The sequence below is a fragment of the Malaclemys terrapin genome, chromosome 2 (assembly GCF_027887155.1).
Source record: "Malaclemys terrapin pileata isolate rMalTer1 chromosome 2, rMalTer1.hap1, whole genome shotgun sequence".
NCBI lineage: Eukaryota > Metazoa > Chordata > Testudines > Emydidae > Malaclemys > Malaclemys terrapin.
The window spans coordinates 200,796,409-200,812,316 of record NC_071506.1 but is presented as its reverse complement, the minus strand read 5'-3'; the positions used below and the strand labels follow the sequence as shown (position 1 = coordinate 200,812,316).

Here is a 15,908-nt window from a genome sequence, read left to right as displayed (position 1 = left end):
GTGCTTAAATATCTTTGTAAATCTGGCCCTTCCGAAGGGTCCCTGGTAATTCAGGGCATCTGCTCATGTGAGTAAGGTTGAGACTGTTTGGAGAATTAGGTCATAGAGTTTGGCAAGTACTGGAAAAAATGAATCCACCAATATCCTACAAATTGCTCTGCACAATCAGACCTTAGCACCTGTGCCACCCCATTACAATCTAGTGTTGACTGACTTGCAGGATCAAGGCTTAAATTTGAATTTTCAAACAAATTTGCTTGTACTGCGTTTGCAAGCACTTTTGTCTTCCTTTCATTCAAATACTTTAGTTAACATGCCTGGGAGGTTGGGGGAAATCAATTTTAAGTAAATATTGGAATCATTAGAGGCACCTAAATACCTTTGAGGATCTGGGCCTAGGTGATATATTTCCAATTGCATCTGCTTCATTTTCAAATGTTAAATATCAAGTAGGACTGTCAAGCGATTAAAAAAAGTAATCACGATTAATCATGTGATTAAAAAATTAATCACACTGTTAAACAATAGAATACCATTTATTTAAATATTTTTGGATATTTGATTTCAGTTACAACACAGAATACAAAATGTACTTTAAATGTATTTTTGATTACAAATATTTGCACTGTAAAAAAACAAGAAATAGTATTTTTCAATTCTCTTATTACAAGTACTGTAGTTCAATCTCTTTATCATGAAAGTTGAACGTATAAATGTAGAATTATGTACAAAAAAACTGCATTCAAAAATAAAAATGTAAAACTTTAGAGCCTACATGTCCACTCAGTCCTACTTCATGTTCAGACAATTGCTCAGACAAACAAGTTTGTTTACATTTTCAGGAGATACTGCTGCCTGCTTCTTTTTTACAATGTCACCTGAAAGTGAGAACAGGCATTTGCATGGCACTGGCATCGCAAAATATTTATGTGCCAGATGTGCTAAAGATTCATGTATCCCTTGATGCTTCAACCACCATTCCAGAATACAAGCGTCCATGCTGATGATGGGTTCTGCTTGATAAGAATCCAAAGCAGAATGGACCGACGCATGTTCATTTTCATCATCTGAGTCAGATGCCACCAGCAGAAGATTGATTTTCTTTTTTGGTGGTTCAGGTTCTGTAGTTTCCGCATCCAAGTGTTGCTCTTTTAAGACTTCTGAAAGCATGCTCCATACCTTGTCCCTTTCAGATTTTGGAAGCCATTTCAGATTCTTAAATCTTGGGCTGAGTGCTGTATCTATCTTTAGAAATTTCACATCGGTACCTTCTTTGTGTTTTGTCAAATCTGCAGTGAAAGTGTTCTTGAAACAAACATGTGCTGGGTCATGTGACAAAGTTCCTCTTCTGCCTTGGTGGGTCCAGCGCTTTTTGGCGGATTAGCTCTCCTCAGAGGTTCATGGCAGCCCTCAGTTTGGCTGCTTCTGCTCGAGGCTCAAACCTGCCATTCACTCAGCTAACCTCATCACTGGCCAGCATGGGGGAAAAGGGAGAACAATCTCCGCTGTCTCTGTGTACCACCTAGTAGATCGGGAACAGGCCAGATCCCTCAGCACTTTCTTTATCCTCACACCACAGGACTTTCCTCCTGAAGCCTGATCACGCTTGTACTACTTAGTCCTCCAGTACCACGCCTTCTCACTCCCTGCTCCTTGCACGCCCTCCACTAACTGATGGGAGGTCCTTTTTAAACCAGGTGTCCTGATTAGTCTGCCTCCCATAATTGATTCTAGTATGCGCAAAAAGAACAGGAGTACTTGTGGCACCTTAGAGACTAACAAATTTATTAGAGCATAAGCTTTCGTGGACTACAGCCCACTTCTTCGGATGCATCCGAAGAAGTGGGCTGTAGTCCACGAAAGCTTATGCTTTAATAAATTTGTTAGTCTCTAAGGTGCCACAAGTACTCCTGTTCTTTTTGCGGATACAGACTAACACGGCTGCTACTCTGAAACCTGATTCTAGTATGTTCTTAATTGGCTCTAGGTGTCTTAATTAGCTTGCCTGTCTTAATTGGTTCTAGCGGGTTCCTGATTGCTCTAGCGCAGCCCCTGCTCTGGTCACTTAGGGAACAGAAAACTGCTTATCCAGAGGCCAGTATATCTGCCTTCTACTGCTCTGCTGTACCCAACTGGCCTGGGTGTATCACAGTCATCATCCAAGACTGCCATAACACAAAATATATGGCAGAATGTGGATAAAACAGAGCAGAAGGCATACAATTCTCCCCCCAAGGAATTCAGTCACAAATTTAATTAACGCATTATTTCTTTTAATGAGCATCATCAGCATGGAAGCATGTCCTCTGGAATGGTGGCCGAAGTATGAAGGGGCATACGAATATTGAGCATATCTGGCATATAAATACTTTGACATGCCGGCTATAAAAGTCCCATGTGAACGTCTGTTCTCACTCTCAGGTGATGTAAATAAGAAGTGGGCAGCATTATCTATCTCCCCCCATAAATTGCTATTTAAGTGGCAGGTATTTGGTGTTGTTATTTTATCCACAGAGCATGGCAAAGATGAAGGAGTTAAAGTGAAACTGAAAATATTTTGTTCTTGTTTTTAGTAAACAGCAATGTACTTCTTTTTATGAGCTGTCAAGGCTGGATCCCCACTTTGAACTTTAGGGTACAAATGTAGGGGCCTGCATGAAAAACTTCTAAGCTTAACTACCAGCTTAGCTCTGGTTCGGCTGCCACCATTTCAATGGATTCCATTCCTGGGAAACCTTGAAAAAACCTTCACCAAATCCCTGGTGAAAACAGATCCAAACCCCTTGGATCTTAAAACAAGGGGAAATTAACCATTCCCCTCCTTCCTCCCACCAACTCCTGGTGAATCAAGATCCAAACCCCTTGGATCTTAAAACAAGGAGAAATTAACCATTCCCCTCCTTCCTCCCACCAACTCCTGGTGAATCAAGATCCAAACCCCTTGGACCTTGAACAAGGAAAAATCAATCAGGTTCTTAAAAAGAAGGCTTTTAATTAAAGAAAAAGGTAAAAATCATCTCTGTAAAATCAGTATGGAAATTAACCTTACAGGGTAATCAAACTTAAAGAGCTCAGAGGACTCCCCTCTAGTCTCAGGTTCAAAGTACAGCAAACAAAGATAAACACTCTGGTAAAAGGTACATTTACAAGTTGAGAAAAACCAAGGAAAACTAACACGCCTTGCCTGGCTATTTACTTACAAGTTTGAAATAGGAGAGACTTGTTTAGAAAGATGTGGAGAACCTGGATTGATGTCTGGTCCCTCTCAGTCCTGAGAACGAACACACTCCCAAACAAAGAACACAAACAAAAGCCTCCCCCCCCCCCAAGATTTGAAAGTATCTTGTCCCCTTATTGGTCCTTTAGGTCAGATGCCAGCCAGGTTACCTGAGCTTCTTAACCCTTTACAGGGAAAAGGATTTTGGAGTCTCTGGCCAGGAGGGATTTTATAATACTGTACACAGGACAGCTATTACCCTTCCCTTTATAGTTATGACACGCCCCCCAAATCACAGATAGTGTTGGATGTTCAGTTCCACACTGGCTGTGATTTCTTCCTGGAGTTCTAGGAGAAAACAGAGTTAATAAGACACATGTACCTTTAGACATACTACTGATTATATAAAAACTAACAATATGTTTCATTCCAAGAACAATTGTTAACCAGTTAACTCTGGGAAACTTTCCCGGGAGAGTGCATCAGCCACTTTGTTAGAAGCTCCCGAAATGTGTTGTATTTCAAAATCAAAATCTTGGAGAGCTAAACTCCACCAAAGAAGTTTTTTGTTATTTCCCTTGGCGGTATGAAGCCACTGTAGCGCAGCATGGTCTGTTTGTAGTTGGAAACGCCGTCCCCAAACATATGGGCGTAGCTTTTCCAGCGCGTACACAGTGGCATAGCATTCCTTTTCACTGATTGACCAATGGCTTTCCCTCTCAGACAGTTTCTTACTGAGAAATACGACAGGATGGAATTCTTGATCCGGTCCTTCCTGCATTAAAACTGCTCCCACGCCTCGCTCGGACGCATCTGTGGTTACTTGGAACGGTTTGTCAAAATCTGGGGCCCTTAGCACAGGGTCAGACATGAGTGTTGCCTTAAGCTGGTTAAAGGCCTTTTGACACTCATCAGTCCACTGAACTGCATTTGGCTGTTTCTTTCTGGTTAGGTCTGTCAGCGGGGCGGCGATTTGGCTGTAGTGGGGTACAAATCGCCTATAATATCCAGCCAAACCTAAGAAGGATTGGACCTGTTTCTTAGACTTTGGAACCGGCCACTTTTGGATAGCATCCACTTTGGCCTGTAGGGGATTTATAGTTCCTTGACCCACCTGGTGCCCCAGGTACGTCACTCTGTTTTGGCCTATTTGACACTTTTTAGCCTTAACAGTTAGTCCTGCCTGCTGGATGTGCTCGAAAACTTTTTCCAGGTGCTCCATGTGCTCTGCCCATGAATCAGAAAAAATGGCCACATCATCGAGGTAGGCGACTGCAGATTCTCCCAATCCTGCTAGGAGACCATCTACAAGTCTTTGGAAGGTGGCGGGTGCATTTCGCAACCCGAAAGGGAGTACATTGAATTCATACACCCCTGCCTGGGTGACGAAGGCTGACCTTTCCTTAGCGGGTTCATCTACTGGTACTTGCCAGTACCTCTTGGTTAAGTCTAAAGTAGAGATGAATTGGGCATGTCCCAATTTCTCCAATAGCTCATCTGTGCGTGGCATTGGATAGTTGTCAGGACGAGTTACAGCATTTAGCTTACGGTAGTCCACGCAAAAGCGTATTTCCCCATCTGGTTTGGGAACTAGAACCACTGGAGATGCCCATGCACTCTTAGAGGGGCGGATTATACCCATCTGTAGCATGTCCTGGATCTCCCTTTGTATAGCAGTTTTGGCATGAGGTGACTCCCGGTAGGGTGGGGTTCTAATAGGGTGAGCATTACCTGTGTCAATGGAGTGGTATGCCCGTTCGGTCCATCCTGGAGTGGCTGAGAAAATTGGTGCAAAGCTTGTGCACAGCTCCTTGATCTGCTGTCGCTGCAGATGTCCAAGGGTCGTGGAGAGGTTCACCTCTTCCACGCCACCATCCTTTTTTCCTTCGTAGTAGACACCTTCAGGCCACTCCGCGTCATCTGTTTCCTGGGCTGTAAACTGGCAAACGTTTAATTCTCTGGAATAAAAGGGCTTAAGAGAATTAACATGGTATACCTTAGGCTTTATGTTGGAGGTGGGGGAGGCTATGAGATAGTTAACAGCTCCTAGGCGCTCCTGGACCGTGAATGGTCCTTCCCACGACGCTTCCATTTTATGGGCCTGGAGCGCCTTTAAGACCATGACTTGGTCTCCTACTTTGAAGGACCGTTCTCTGGAATGTTTATCATACCAGGCCTTTTGCTCTTCCTGAGCATCCTTTAGGTTTTCTTTAGCAAGGGCTAAAGAATGTCGGAGGGTGTTTTGTAGGTTGCTTACAAAGTCTAGAATGTTAGTTCCTGGAGAAGGCGTAAACCCCTCCCATTGCTGCTTCACCAACTGTAATGGCCCCTTAACCTCGCGGCCATACACAAGTTCAAATGGTGAAAACTCTAAACTGGGATGTGGTACAGCCCTGTAGGCAAAAAGCAACTGCTGCAACACTAGGTCCCAATCATTGGAGTGTTCATTTACAAATTTACGTATCATGGCCCCCAAAGTTCCATTAAACCTCTCCACCAGGCCATTGGTTTCATGGTGGTAAGGGGTGGCAACCAAGTGATTCACCCCATGAGCTTCCCACAGGTTTTCCATGGTCCCTGCCAGGAAATTAGTTCCCGAATCTGTAAGGATGTCGGAGGGCCAACCTACCCTGGCAAAAATGTCTGTTAATGCCTGGCACACACTTTTAGCCCTGGTGTTGCTTAAGGGTACTGCTTCCGGCCATCGGGTAGCAAAATCCATGAAAGTCAGTACTTACTGCTTTCCTCTGGGTGTCTTCTTTGGGAAAGGACCCAGAATATCCACAGCTACGCGCTGAAATGGGACCTCAATTATGGGTAGTGGCTGGAAAGGGGCTTTAACCTGGTCTTGGGGCTTTCCCACTCGTTGGCACACCTCACAAGACCGGACATATTTAGCAACGTCCTTGCCCATTCCCTCCCAGTGGAAGGACTTCCCCAACCGGTCTTTGGTTCTGTTCACCCCAGAATGGCCACTGGGATGATCATGGGCTAAGCTCAAGAGCTTTACCCTATACTTAGTGGGAACTACCAACTGTCTTTGAGGATGCCAGTCTTCCTGGTGCCCACCAGAAAGAGCCTCCTTGTATAAAAGTCCTTGTTCTACAACAAACCGGGATCAGTTAGAAGAGCTGAGAGGCGGTGGGATGCTCCGCGCCACCGCCCAAGCTTTCTGAAGGCTGTCATCTGCTTCCTGCTCGGCCTGGAACTGTTCCCTTGATGCTGGAGACATCAGTTCCTCCTTGGACTGTGGACTGGGGCTTGGTCCCTCTGGAAGCGATGCAGGTGCTGGGGCTGTTTCCATTGACTGTGAACCGCTGTCCGCTGGTGCACTATGTGGTATCTCAGGCTCTGGCTGAGCCTCTTGGGTATGGTTATCTGCTGCTTCTGCCAGTTCAGGCTCGCTGGTGCCCTCTGGTGTTGGAGTTGTAGACGGGTTTGCAAGCGCTGGACTCAGTGCTGTCAATGGTTCTGGCGCTGGTTGTATTGCCAGTTCCGGTTCTGGGTCTGGCTTTGGCTGGGTCTCTGGGATTGGATCCACTATGGCTGTTGCAGTCGTTGGCAGGGGATCCAGTTCCACCACCTTTGTCTGGGTCTCTGGTAACCCAGACGGGGCCCTGGTGGACGGCTCAGGAACAGGGATGGGGGTGAAAGCTTGCTTAGCCTTTGCTAGTTCCAGTTCATGCTTCTTTTCTTTTTCTCTCTCCTCCATCTCTTTTTCTTTCAGCTCCATAGTTCTCTTGTGAGCCTCCTCTTTGGTTTTTTCCCACTACATCTCTCTTTTATGGGCCTCCTTTTTGGCTTTTTCTTCTCTTGCTCTCTGGTCTGTCTTGAGTTTTGTTAATTGAAGCAGTCTTTGATGTTTTCTTTTATTTTCTTCTGCTTCTAGTTTGGCCAGTTCTATATTTTTAGCTACTTCTTTGGTAGTCATTTTCCTGTTTTTCTTGTGCTGGGTCACCCCCTCTGCAGTTGACTGAAACTGGGAAGCTCTCAGCTCTGGCTGCTGCTGAGTTAACAGAGACTTTCTAACTAGCTACTCCCGAGGATGTAAAAAGAAAAAAAAAACCACAATTCAGCTTGTAAATACCTTTTACCAGTCATTTGCTAATTTGAACACTTCTCTTAACAAAGGACCTGTTAAAAAAACGTAACACCTCTGCCTTCAGGCAAGGAGAGATAAGATATGCATCTATCTACCTCCAGCTGGCTTTCCAAGCAGCTAGAAGGAAAAAAAAATCTCACTGGTTTTTGGGTTTAAAATGATCCCACCGCTATCCACCATGTCAAGGCTGGATCCCCACTTTGAACTTTAGGGTACAAATGTAGGGGCCTGCATGAAAAACTTCTAAGCTTAACTACCAGCTTAGCTCTGGTTCGGCTGCCACCATTTCAATGGATTCCATTCCTGGGAAACCTTGAAAAAACCTTCACCAAATCCCTGGTGAAAACAGATCCAAACCCCTTGGATCTTAAAACAAGGGGAAATTAACCATTCCCCTCCTTCCTCCCACCAACTCCTGGTGAATCAAGATCCAAATCCCTTGGATCTTAAAACAAGGAGAAATTAACCATTCCCCTCCTTCCTCCCACCAACTCCTGGTGAATCAAGATCCAAACCCCTTGGATCTTAAAACAAGGGGAAATTAACCATTCCCCTCCTTCCTCCCACCAACTCCTGGTGAATCAAGATCCAAACCCCTTGGACCTTGAACAAGGAAAAATCAATCAGGTTCTTAAAAAGAAGGCTTTTAATTAAAGAAAAAGGTAAAAATCATCTCTGTAAAATCAGTATGGAAATTAACCTTACAGGGTAATCAAACTTAAAGAGCTCAGAGGACTCCCCTCTAGTCTCAGGTTCAAAGTACAGCAAACAAAGATAAACACTCTGGTAAAAGGTACATTTACAAGTTGAGAAAAACCAAGGAAAACTAACACGCCTTGCCTGGCTATTTACTTACAAGTTTGAAATAGGAGAGACTTGTTTAGAAAGATGTGGAGAACCTGGATTGATGTCTGGTCCCTCTCAGTCCCGAGAACGAACACACTCCCAAACAAAGAACACAAACAAAAGCCTTCCCCCCCGCAAGATTTGAAAGTATCTTGTCCCCTTATTGGTCCTTTAGGTCAGATGCCAGCCAGGTTACCTGAGCTTCTTAACCCTTTACAGGGAAAAGGATTTTGGAGTCTCTGGCCAGGAGGGATTTTATAATACTGTACACAGGACAGCTATTATCCTTCCCTTTATAGTTATGACATGAGGATTACAGTAAATATACACCTCTACCCCGATAATAACGCTATCCTCAGGAGTCAAAAAATCTTACCGCGTTTTGGGTGAAACCAAATTATATCGAACTTGCGTTGATCCGCTGGACTGCGCAGCCCCCCTCCTCCCTCCCTGCCTCCCCGGAGCACGTTATATCCAAATTCGTGTTATATCGGGGTAGAGGTGTAATATCTGCTATAGCAGGATGCAGCTAGGACTAACAACATTTGTCATCCAAATTCATTTAGTTTAATATTTACCTCTTTAGCATTAGCAATCTCTAGTGAGCATTTAAGTGAGAAAAATTGCCTCTAGTGGCTGTTTAAAGACCTTTACCATTTCTGCCCCTAGAAGACTACTTTTTTCGTTCCAATAGAATTTGCAAATGATAGAGGAAGTTAATGAAAGTTATATAGTAGTAGAGGCACTTTGTTATAATCCCCAGAGGATTTGCCAGCCAAGAAATACCAAAAGGGAATAAAGTAAAACAAGAAAAATGCAGTGGCTTTCAGGTCTGTAACAGAAATCGGTGCATGTGTCCAATTTCTGAGGAATGTGGCTGCTGATAGAAAATGAAACACCCCAGGCTTGATGTATCACTGCATTACTGAAGTTTTATGCCAGCATGACTCAACTGATTTTCATTTCATGAAACTGAACTAAGAAAGTGGTGAATGATCAGGCCCCCTTAGTCCCCTATGAATTCAATCCCAGTACCCTGCTCATTGCTGCCTCTCCCTAGATACAGCATTCCCACTGCCTTTCTATGGGTACAGTTCTCCTGCAGAGTTCATCTGTCATCTAATAATCCCTGTGGCATATTCTGTGTGTGTGACATGGCTCGAGTGGCTTGTGTGCCTAGGTTTGAATGTCTCCCCTTTCAAAGAAGCATATTTTCTTTTCAGGTTGGATCCTGGAGTACAAAAAGCTGATATTTAGATGTCGGCTGCAGTGGTGCATGGCTTGCAGTGAGAGAATGACTTGCTGTGGCTGCGGACTAGTCCACTATTTACAACTTATTTACTTTTAGGGTTACCCAGTAAGGCAGCAGGGAGAGAATAAATAAAATGAGGTCTTGTGGAACAGCTGTGCAAAACAAAATCTCAATTATAGGCTCAAATCCCAGATGCCCCAGCAGGGTTATTCGCACCAAACAAATATAAAAGGGCCTTTCTGTCCCTAGTCCTCTAGTATTGCTGTTGCTGGATGTGTGACCTAAGTAGCACACTCCATGCTCAGTGCTCTCTCAATAACTTGCACTGTAGGTTGTTCCAGTTTTAGGTTTTATTTTTCTCCCTAGTTGCTACTAAATGCCAACGCGTCAAGCATTACCAAAACTACAAACCAACACTGCCTATTTTAGCTTACTTAACCAATATTTTAAAAGCTGTCTTCACAAACATTTTCCCCATAGATAGAGCTGAAAATCATTCCCCTTGGCTCCTCCCTCCATTTTTGATGAGCTGTCCTTGATCACTTGAGATCAGTCCTATCCACTTTGGGGTGGCTAGAGACTCTCTAGGGGCTGTTTCTGTCGCACTTCTCAATAGGACTGCTCCTGGAATGAGGGGGGCAGAATCAAGACCATACTACTTTACATCTTCCAAACACTTAACAAACATGGACTAATCTTCAGAACACCCCCATGAAATACATAAGTATTTACAGATTAGAAACTGAGGCACACAGGGGTTAAATGTCTTGCCCAAGGCTTCAGTGAGTCCCCAAAGAGGGATAGGACTCAGTCTAGAGCACAACGATCAATACCAGCAAGCTATGCAAAAACACAATAATGTCCAGAATTATTACTTCTAATACATCTAAACATCCCAATGAAGATCAGGGACCCATTGTCCTGGGTACTGTGCCTACACCTAAGAGAGAGTCCCTGCCTCAAGGAGTTTACAAGCTACGTGAACAAGACACGTAAACGTGAAGGGGAAAAGGGGAAAGGAAATATTATTACCTCTACATTACAGATGAAGAACTGAGTCAGAGAGAGATTAATTGACTTGCCCGAGGTCACATAGGAAGTCACTGGCAGAGCTGGGAATTCAACGCAGGTTTCCTGAGTCCCAGTCTCATGCCTAAAGCATAAGACCATCCTTCCTCTGCAGAACAGGAGATACATTCAAAGGAATTCTGAGTTCTGGTAAATTTGCCATTCCTTCCTCATTTTATCTTAACCTTATAGTTAGAGATACATGTGCATCCAATCTACTCATGGGTAGGGGATCATGTGTGTTGTAATAAGTCCAAAGCATTTGATAAATTACTGTGGCATTCAAGATGCAAATCTTACTGGAGCAATGCTTTCATTTAAAATCTGTCTTTTCCCCAGTATGCTATGGATAAATGTAAGTTCATCATTAGTAAGTGACATTAAAAAATAATTAACAGGTACAAAACTTGCCCCACTAATTGTTGTCACATGCTTGCATTTCAAAAACATTTATAGACATGCATCACTTTAGAAAAGCAAAAGCTATTTAAATAGCAAATAAATCAAATCAGCCCACATCTTGGACTTCTGATGGAATAAAGAAGGGAAAATGGCCCTGATCTCCATTGTTGTGAGTTTGGCACCTCAGTACCTTCAAGGATCTGGGCCAATGTAACCACAATTCTAATGTAGCTCCCCCCCATGACCATAAATGATCTGCATCAGATTTGAAACACCTTTTATTGCTAGCCTCACTTAGCAGCATATTCAATTAACTTAAGGGTTTCTGAAGAGCCCTCTGCAAATGCAGGTTTTGACAAGAATGTAAATATTCATGTGAATATGGAAAAGCTGTTCCTGACAAATGGATATTTGAGATAATTATAAAACCACACTCTCAAGCCCTCATCCTCTCCTTTGTCAGTGTTTCTCAAACTGGGGCCACCGCTTGTGTAGGGAAAGCCTCTGGCGGACCAGGTCAGTTTGTTTACCTACCCCGTCCGCAGGTCCGGCTGATCACGGCTTCCAGTGGCCGTGGTTCGCTGCTCCAGGCCAATGGGAGCTGCTGGAAGCGGGGCCAGTATGTCCCTCAGCCCACGCCGCTTCCAACAGCTGCCATTGGCCTGGAGCAGCAAACTGCAGCCAGTGGGAGCCACAGTCAGCCGGACCTGCGGACGGGGCAGGTAAACAAACCGGCCCAGCCCGCCAGGGGCTTTCCCTACACAAGCGGCAGCCCCAGTTTGAGAAACACCGCGGTACACAGAGGAAGTCTCTGCATGTTGTAGCACCAGCAAAGCAGCTCTACACCATCCCCTCACCAGCCTCAGTTTGACAGGAATTGCCCTATGATTGATAGACAGTCAGATATAAACACCCCGAGGAAGCTCTAAGGTGCACCAGGGACCAGACTGGCAACAGATCCTCTACCTCCCTTTGCTAAACTGTACTCAGCACAGCTCTGGCAAGGACCTTAGAGTCTGAAGCCGCCGATAGCTAGTGTTGGGTTACAGATTTCTCATCAGCACTAGGTTCTATTGTAAACTACTACCACTACTTTGTATTTATTTATGCGCTGCTTTATACTTCAGAGATGCTGGCTAATCTATTAATCCTTAAAACATCTGTATGAAGCAATGCTGAATGTTGTGATGCCCATTTTTCAGATGGGAAAGCTGAGGCAGAGAGGCTCAGTGATCTGCCCAGACTCTAAATCAGTAAGCAGAGCCAGGATTAGCACACAGGTGTTACTAATCCCACCACTCTGCACATTCAATCTAGACCACACTATCTTGTGCTTTTGATCTACATAACACACTGTACCAGCTTCAGGAATCCCGCCAGGATTATATTTTGGGAGCACTCTCAGTCACCACTGCACTCTATTTTGGTGAGCATGTGATTACTGAATGACAACAACTCCTTATAGCTGGGCTGCTGAGTCCTGTTGCTACCCTCCAGCTGTGCCTAGCTCCCTGGGCCTTGAAGACAATTTCTGCTAAAATTAGCTGTGGTAGGTGGAATTGCTTCACGCACAGAGTAATTTTGATGCTCCTATAGTCTGGCTAGGAGCCCATTTGCTTTTTCCTTATTGTTTTGTAACTCAGATAAGAACCAAGAAGCACTGGAGATAGGATTATATATCATAGCTCTAAACTTTAGTTTTGTTTGCTATACATTATAAGCTTCCATTGCAGGCAGGGAGCATTTTGGAAAAGATGCAGAAATAACAGGATAAAAATAAATGTCTGTATTTTTGGAAAATTTTTTGCTAGGGGCTGAGTTGAAACCTGGGTGTGGAACATTTCTCTCTCTCTCCATCACTTTAAAATGGCTTCCCTGTTACCAGTTTCCAGTATTAGTCACTCAATGGCTGTTTGAAGGACACACCATTGTATTTCACACTTACCTTTTGAAGTTTCATCCCTCCCCCAATAAAATCAGCTAATTGGTAAAAAACCCCATCCAAACAAAACCAGACCTGAATTCAAAATAGTAATTTAGGGCAATCATCTGTGTCCCTAATTCCTCACCTCTTGAAGAGTGTCCAGAATTGAAGAAAGCCTTCCTGTGTGGCATAGCTTCCTTTGCGCTATTTTCAGACTTCATGAACTGCTTCATTATGAGAGGGCTTTCAACACAGAAAGAAAGAAAATGGGTTAGTTTGACAGAACAACTTGGCAGGTTGGAGCGCACTGACAGCAAACAGTAGGCGACTGACTTAAAGCGATTTGCTTGGCTTCAAGTCCGGGTTTCCCCTCACCCTGTTTATGGAATATTTTAGCCACCATACTAAAGACAGTGGAAATAAAACATACTGTGGAGGCTATTCATTGTTTTTTTTTAAATAGGAATGGGCAAAACAAACCAGTTCAGATAAAATAAGGATTGAGTAGAGCCTTTGCCTGTGGGATTCCACTGGTTGATTTTAACATTTCATTTTAGGGGCATCATTTTTTAATTATATTTTATTATTTATTTGTATCACTGTAGTGCATAGAGGCCCCAGGCAGTAGTGGGGCCTCATTGTTCTAGGCTCTAGGTTTGTACATTCTAAATACACTAGACAGACAAAAGATGGGAGCTCACAAGCAGAGACACAGACACATTAAATGATAGGTCACATAGGCGTTCTGTGGCTGATTGAACCCAAATCTCTTGAATCCCAGTCCTGTACTTTAACCACAAGATCATCCTTCCTCTCTATATTAAGCTGTACAGTTCTCCAGTGCCTTGGCAATGGGTGTGTGGTTTTCTTAATTATCCTTAGTATTCATTTACAGACAGATCTTCTTTGATGCATGTTCAAATTCACAAAGCTCAGTATTGCTTGTACTGGTACAATGTCTTTGGTAATGCATGGGAGCCTGTTCATATTTTTATTTACATTTGCAACATGTTGCCATTAGATTCATTTCAGTGGGAATAATACTGGATGTATGGGAGCTGGCTGTTAAGTCTTTCAACATTTGCCCATTCTGGAATCTGCATTTGCAAAATCTAAGTAATAAACAGTCAAGAAGATTTCTGAGAATAAACCACAATGTGCTACTTATTTGAACAGGTATCAGCAGTGTGTGAGAATGTCCAATAATTTTAATTACAAAGTACAAATACAGACACGAGTTTCAGGTTTACTAAATATTAGGGGCCTGATTATCCAAATTTAATCAGAAGCAACTCCACTGAGTGTCAAACAAGTGGAAAGGATAGGAAAATTAGGCCCTTGTAAACAATGAATATGTTAACCCGACTAGTTTTTAGTTTGTTTTAATTTTTTTTTTCCTGTTTAAGGTACTAACCTGCTTAAAGAAGAAAAGCAGACAGTGATTGTGGAAGATGATGAAAAGGATGGCGAAAAAACCCTTATTTAAGATTATTGTGATATCTCCAAAACTATTGTAAATAATTCCAGATCATTCAAAATGGTAGCATATAACAAAGCCCATTTGTTTTTATAAATAATTTTTGAAAGCATGCACTGCATTTAAGCTAGTACCAAATGCTTATCTGTAAATGGCTAGCATTGGAAAAGATGAAAGTAAATAGACTTGTGGTTAGGGTTGGAAGAAATATCTTGTATTATCTAGCCCTATCATGCAGAAGTTTTCTACACTGATCCCATCTGAAGACAAAAAAATTTTTGGACATCTCTAACAGTGGCCACAAGGGATGCCAGCTAGCACCACATAACAGGGTGGGAGCTGTGAGTGTGGGACACCCACTAACTAACAACAGGCTTCTCTTGAGAAGAGAGCTGCTATAGGTCTATCCCACAAAAGGACAGCACCAGGCAGAAGTAGGCCAGCTTCTACACCACCACCCCCTTTTCCCATGGTTGTGAAAATTTGGCTAAAGATTTTAATGTGTGTTTGTGTCCTGATTCTGTGTTTCATTACACCAGCTTTACTCTGGTGGAATATCAGTGACTAAGGTGAAGTTACACTAGCATAAAAGTGAACAATCAAGTCAACAGGTCCTAAAATTGAATCCAAATGTCTCTTGCATGTACAGTATAAGTTCAGTACCCATATTTGTAATTTTTTCCTTTGTTATGACCTGTGAGTTTGCTCTAATACCAAAAATTAGTACCTCATAAGAGCCATCAACTTTGAAACCTTAAATATTACAAAGCACACTGCTATCAGAAAAGAAGCTTCCTAGAAGTGCAACGTTTGTAATTTATACTAGTATGTATTATTGAATTTTTAGCGTCAAAGTTCTTTTTCCAAAGTTGGTGGAATATGAACTAGTTGGGTAGCTGATCTTTTAATCTGCATGTTTTCTTTTGGTAAGTGCTTTTAATTGAAACCTAGCCTGTTAGGGGGTGCTGTTAAGATTAAAAATCCTTGTTGGAGAATTCAGAGATAATCATACACAATGTTTTCACAATATTTTGTGGTAACAGTAATTTACAAGTTAATTCATACAAAATGTCTTACAGTGAGTCACAGACAATTACGATCAATATAGATCAAACAAATAGAACTAGGTATCTAAAGAATGTGACACAAAACAGATGGTCTGTGTGTAAAAACTGGGTGTTCTCATGGTTGTTCCTACTAGGTATTCACCTGTACAAAGCTCAAACCCTATTAACATCAATCTGTCCTTTATTGAGTCCTTGACAATCTCAGCAGAGGGGGCAAAGACTGTGTAGCCTAGCAGACTGAATTCAATTATCCTTTTACTGTCCAACATGCTTACCTTTTTAAGAGGTAGGGTGACCAGACAGCAAATGTGAAAAATTGGGACGGGGGTGGAGTGTAATAGGAGCCTATATAAGAAAAAGACCCCAAAATCAGGCCTGTCCCTATAAAATCTGGACATCTGGTCACCCTATTAAGAAGGCTGAGGAACACTGGTTGTAAGGAATCTTACAATATAGCTACTTCTGCTATACCTGAGACTTCAGTTTCCAGAGCTATTGATCCAGCAACATTCACGAGCATTCAATTCATTAATAAATATTTAGAGGCAATGTA

General features: G+C 42.8%; 1 protein-coding gene across 1 annotated transcript in view; it reads left to right on the top strand.

The window, feature by feature from the left end:
* PPP1R17 (protein phosphatase 1 regulatory subunit 17) overlaps positions 1-15,908 on the top strand; it is a 31,022-nt gene extending 15,114 nt beyond the window's left edge. The window contains exon 5 of the mRNA XM_054019008.1: positions 14,218-15,908. Coding sequence (XP_053874983.1) covers positions 14,218-14,297 — 80 coding nt within the window. The 3' untranslated portion in view covers positions 14,298-15,908. The remainder of the gene's footprint in view (positions 1-14,217) is intronic.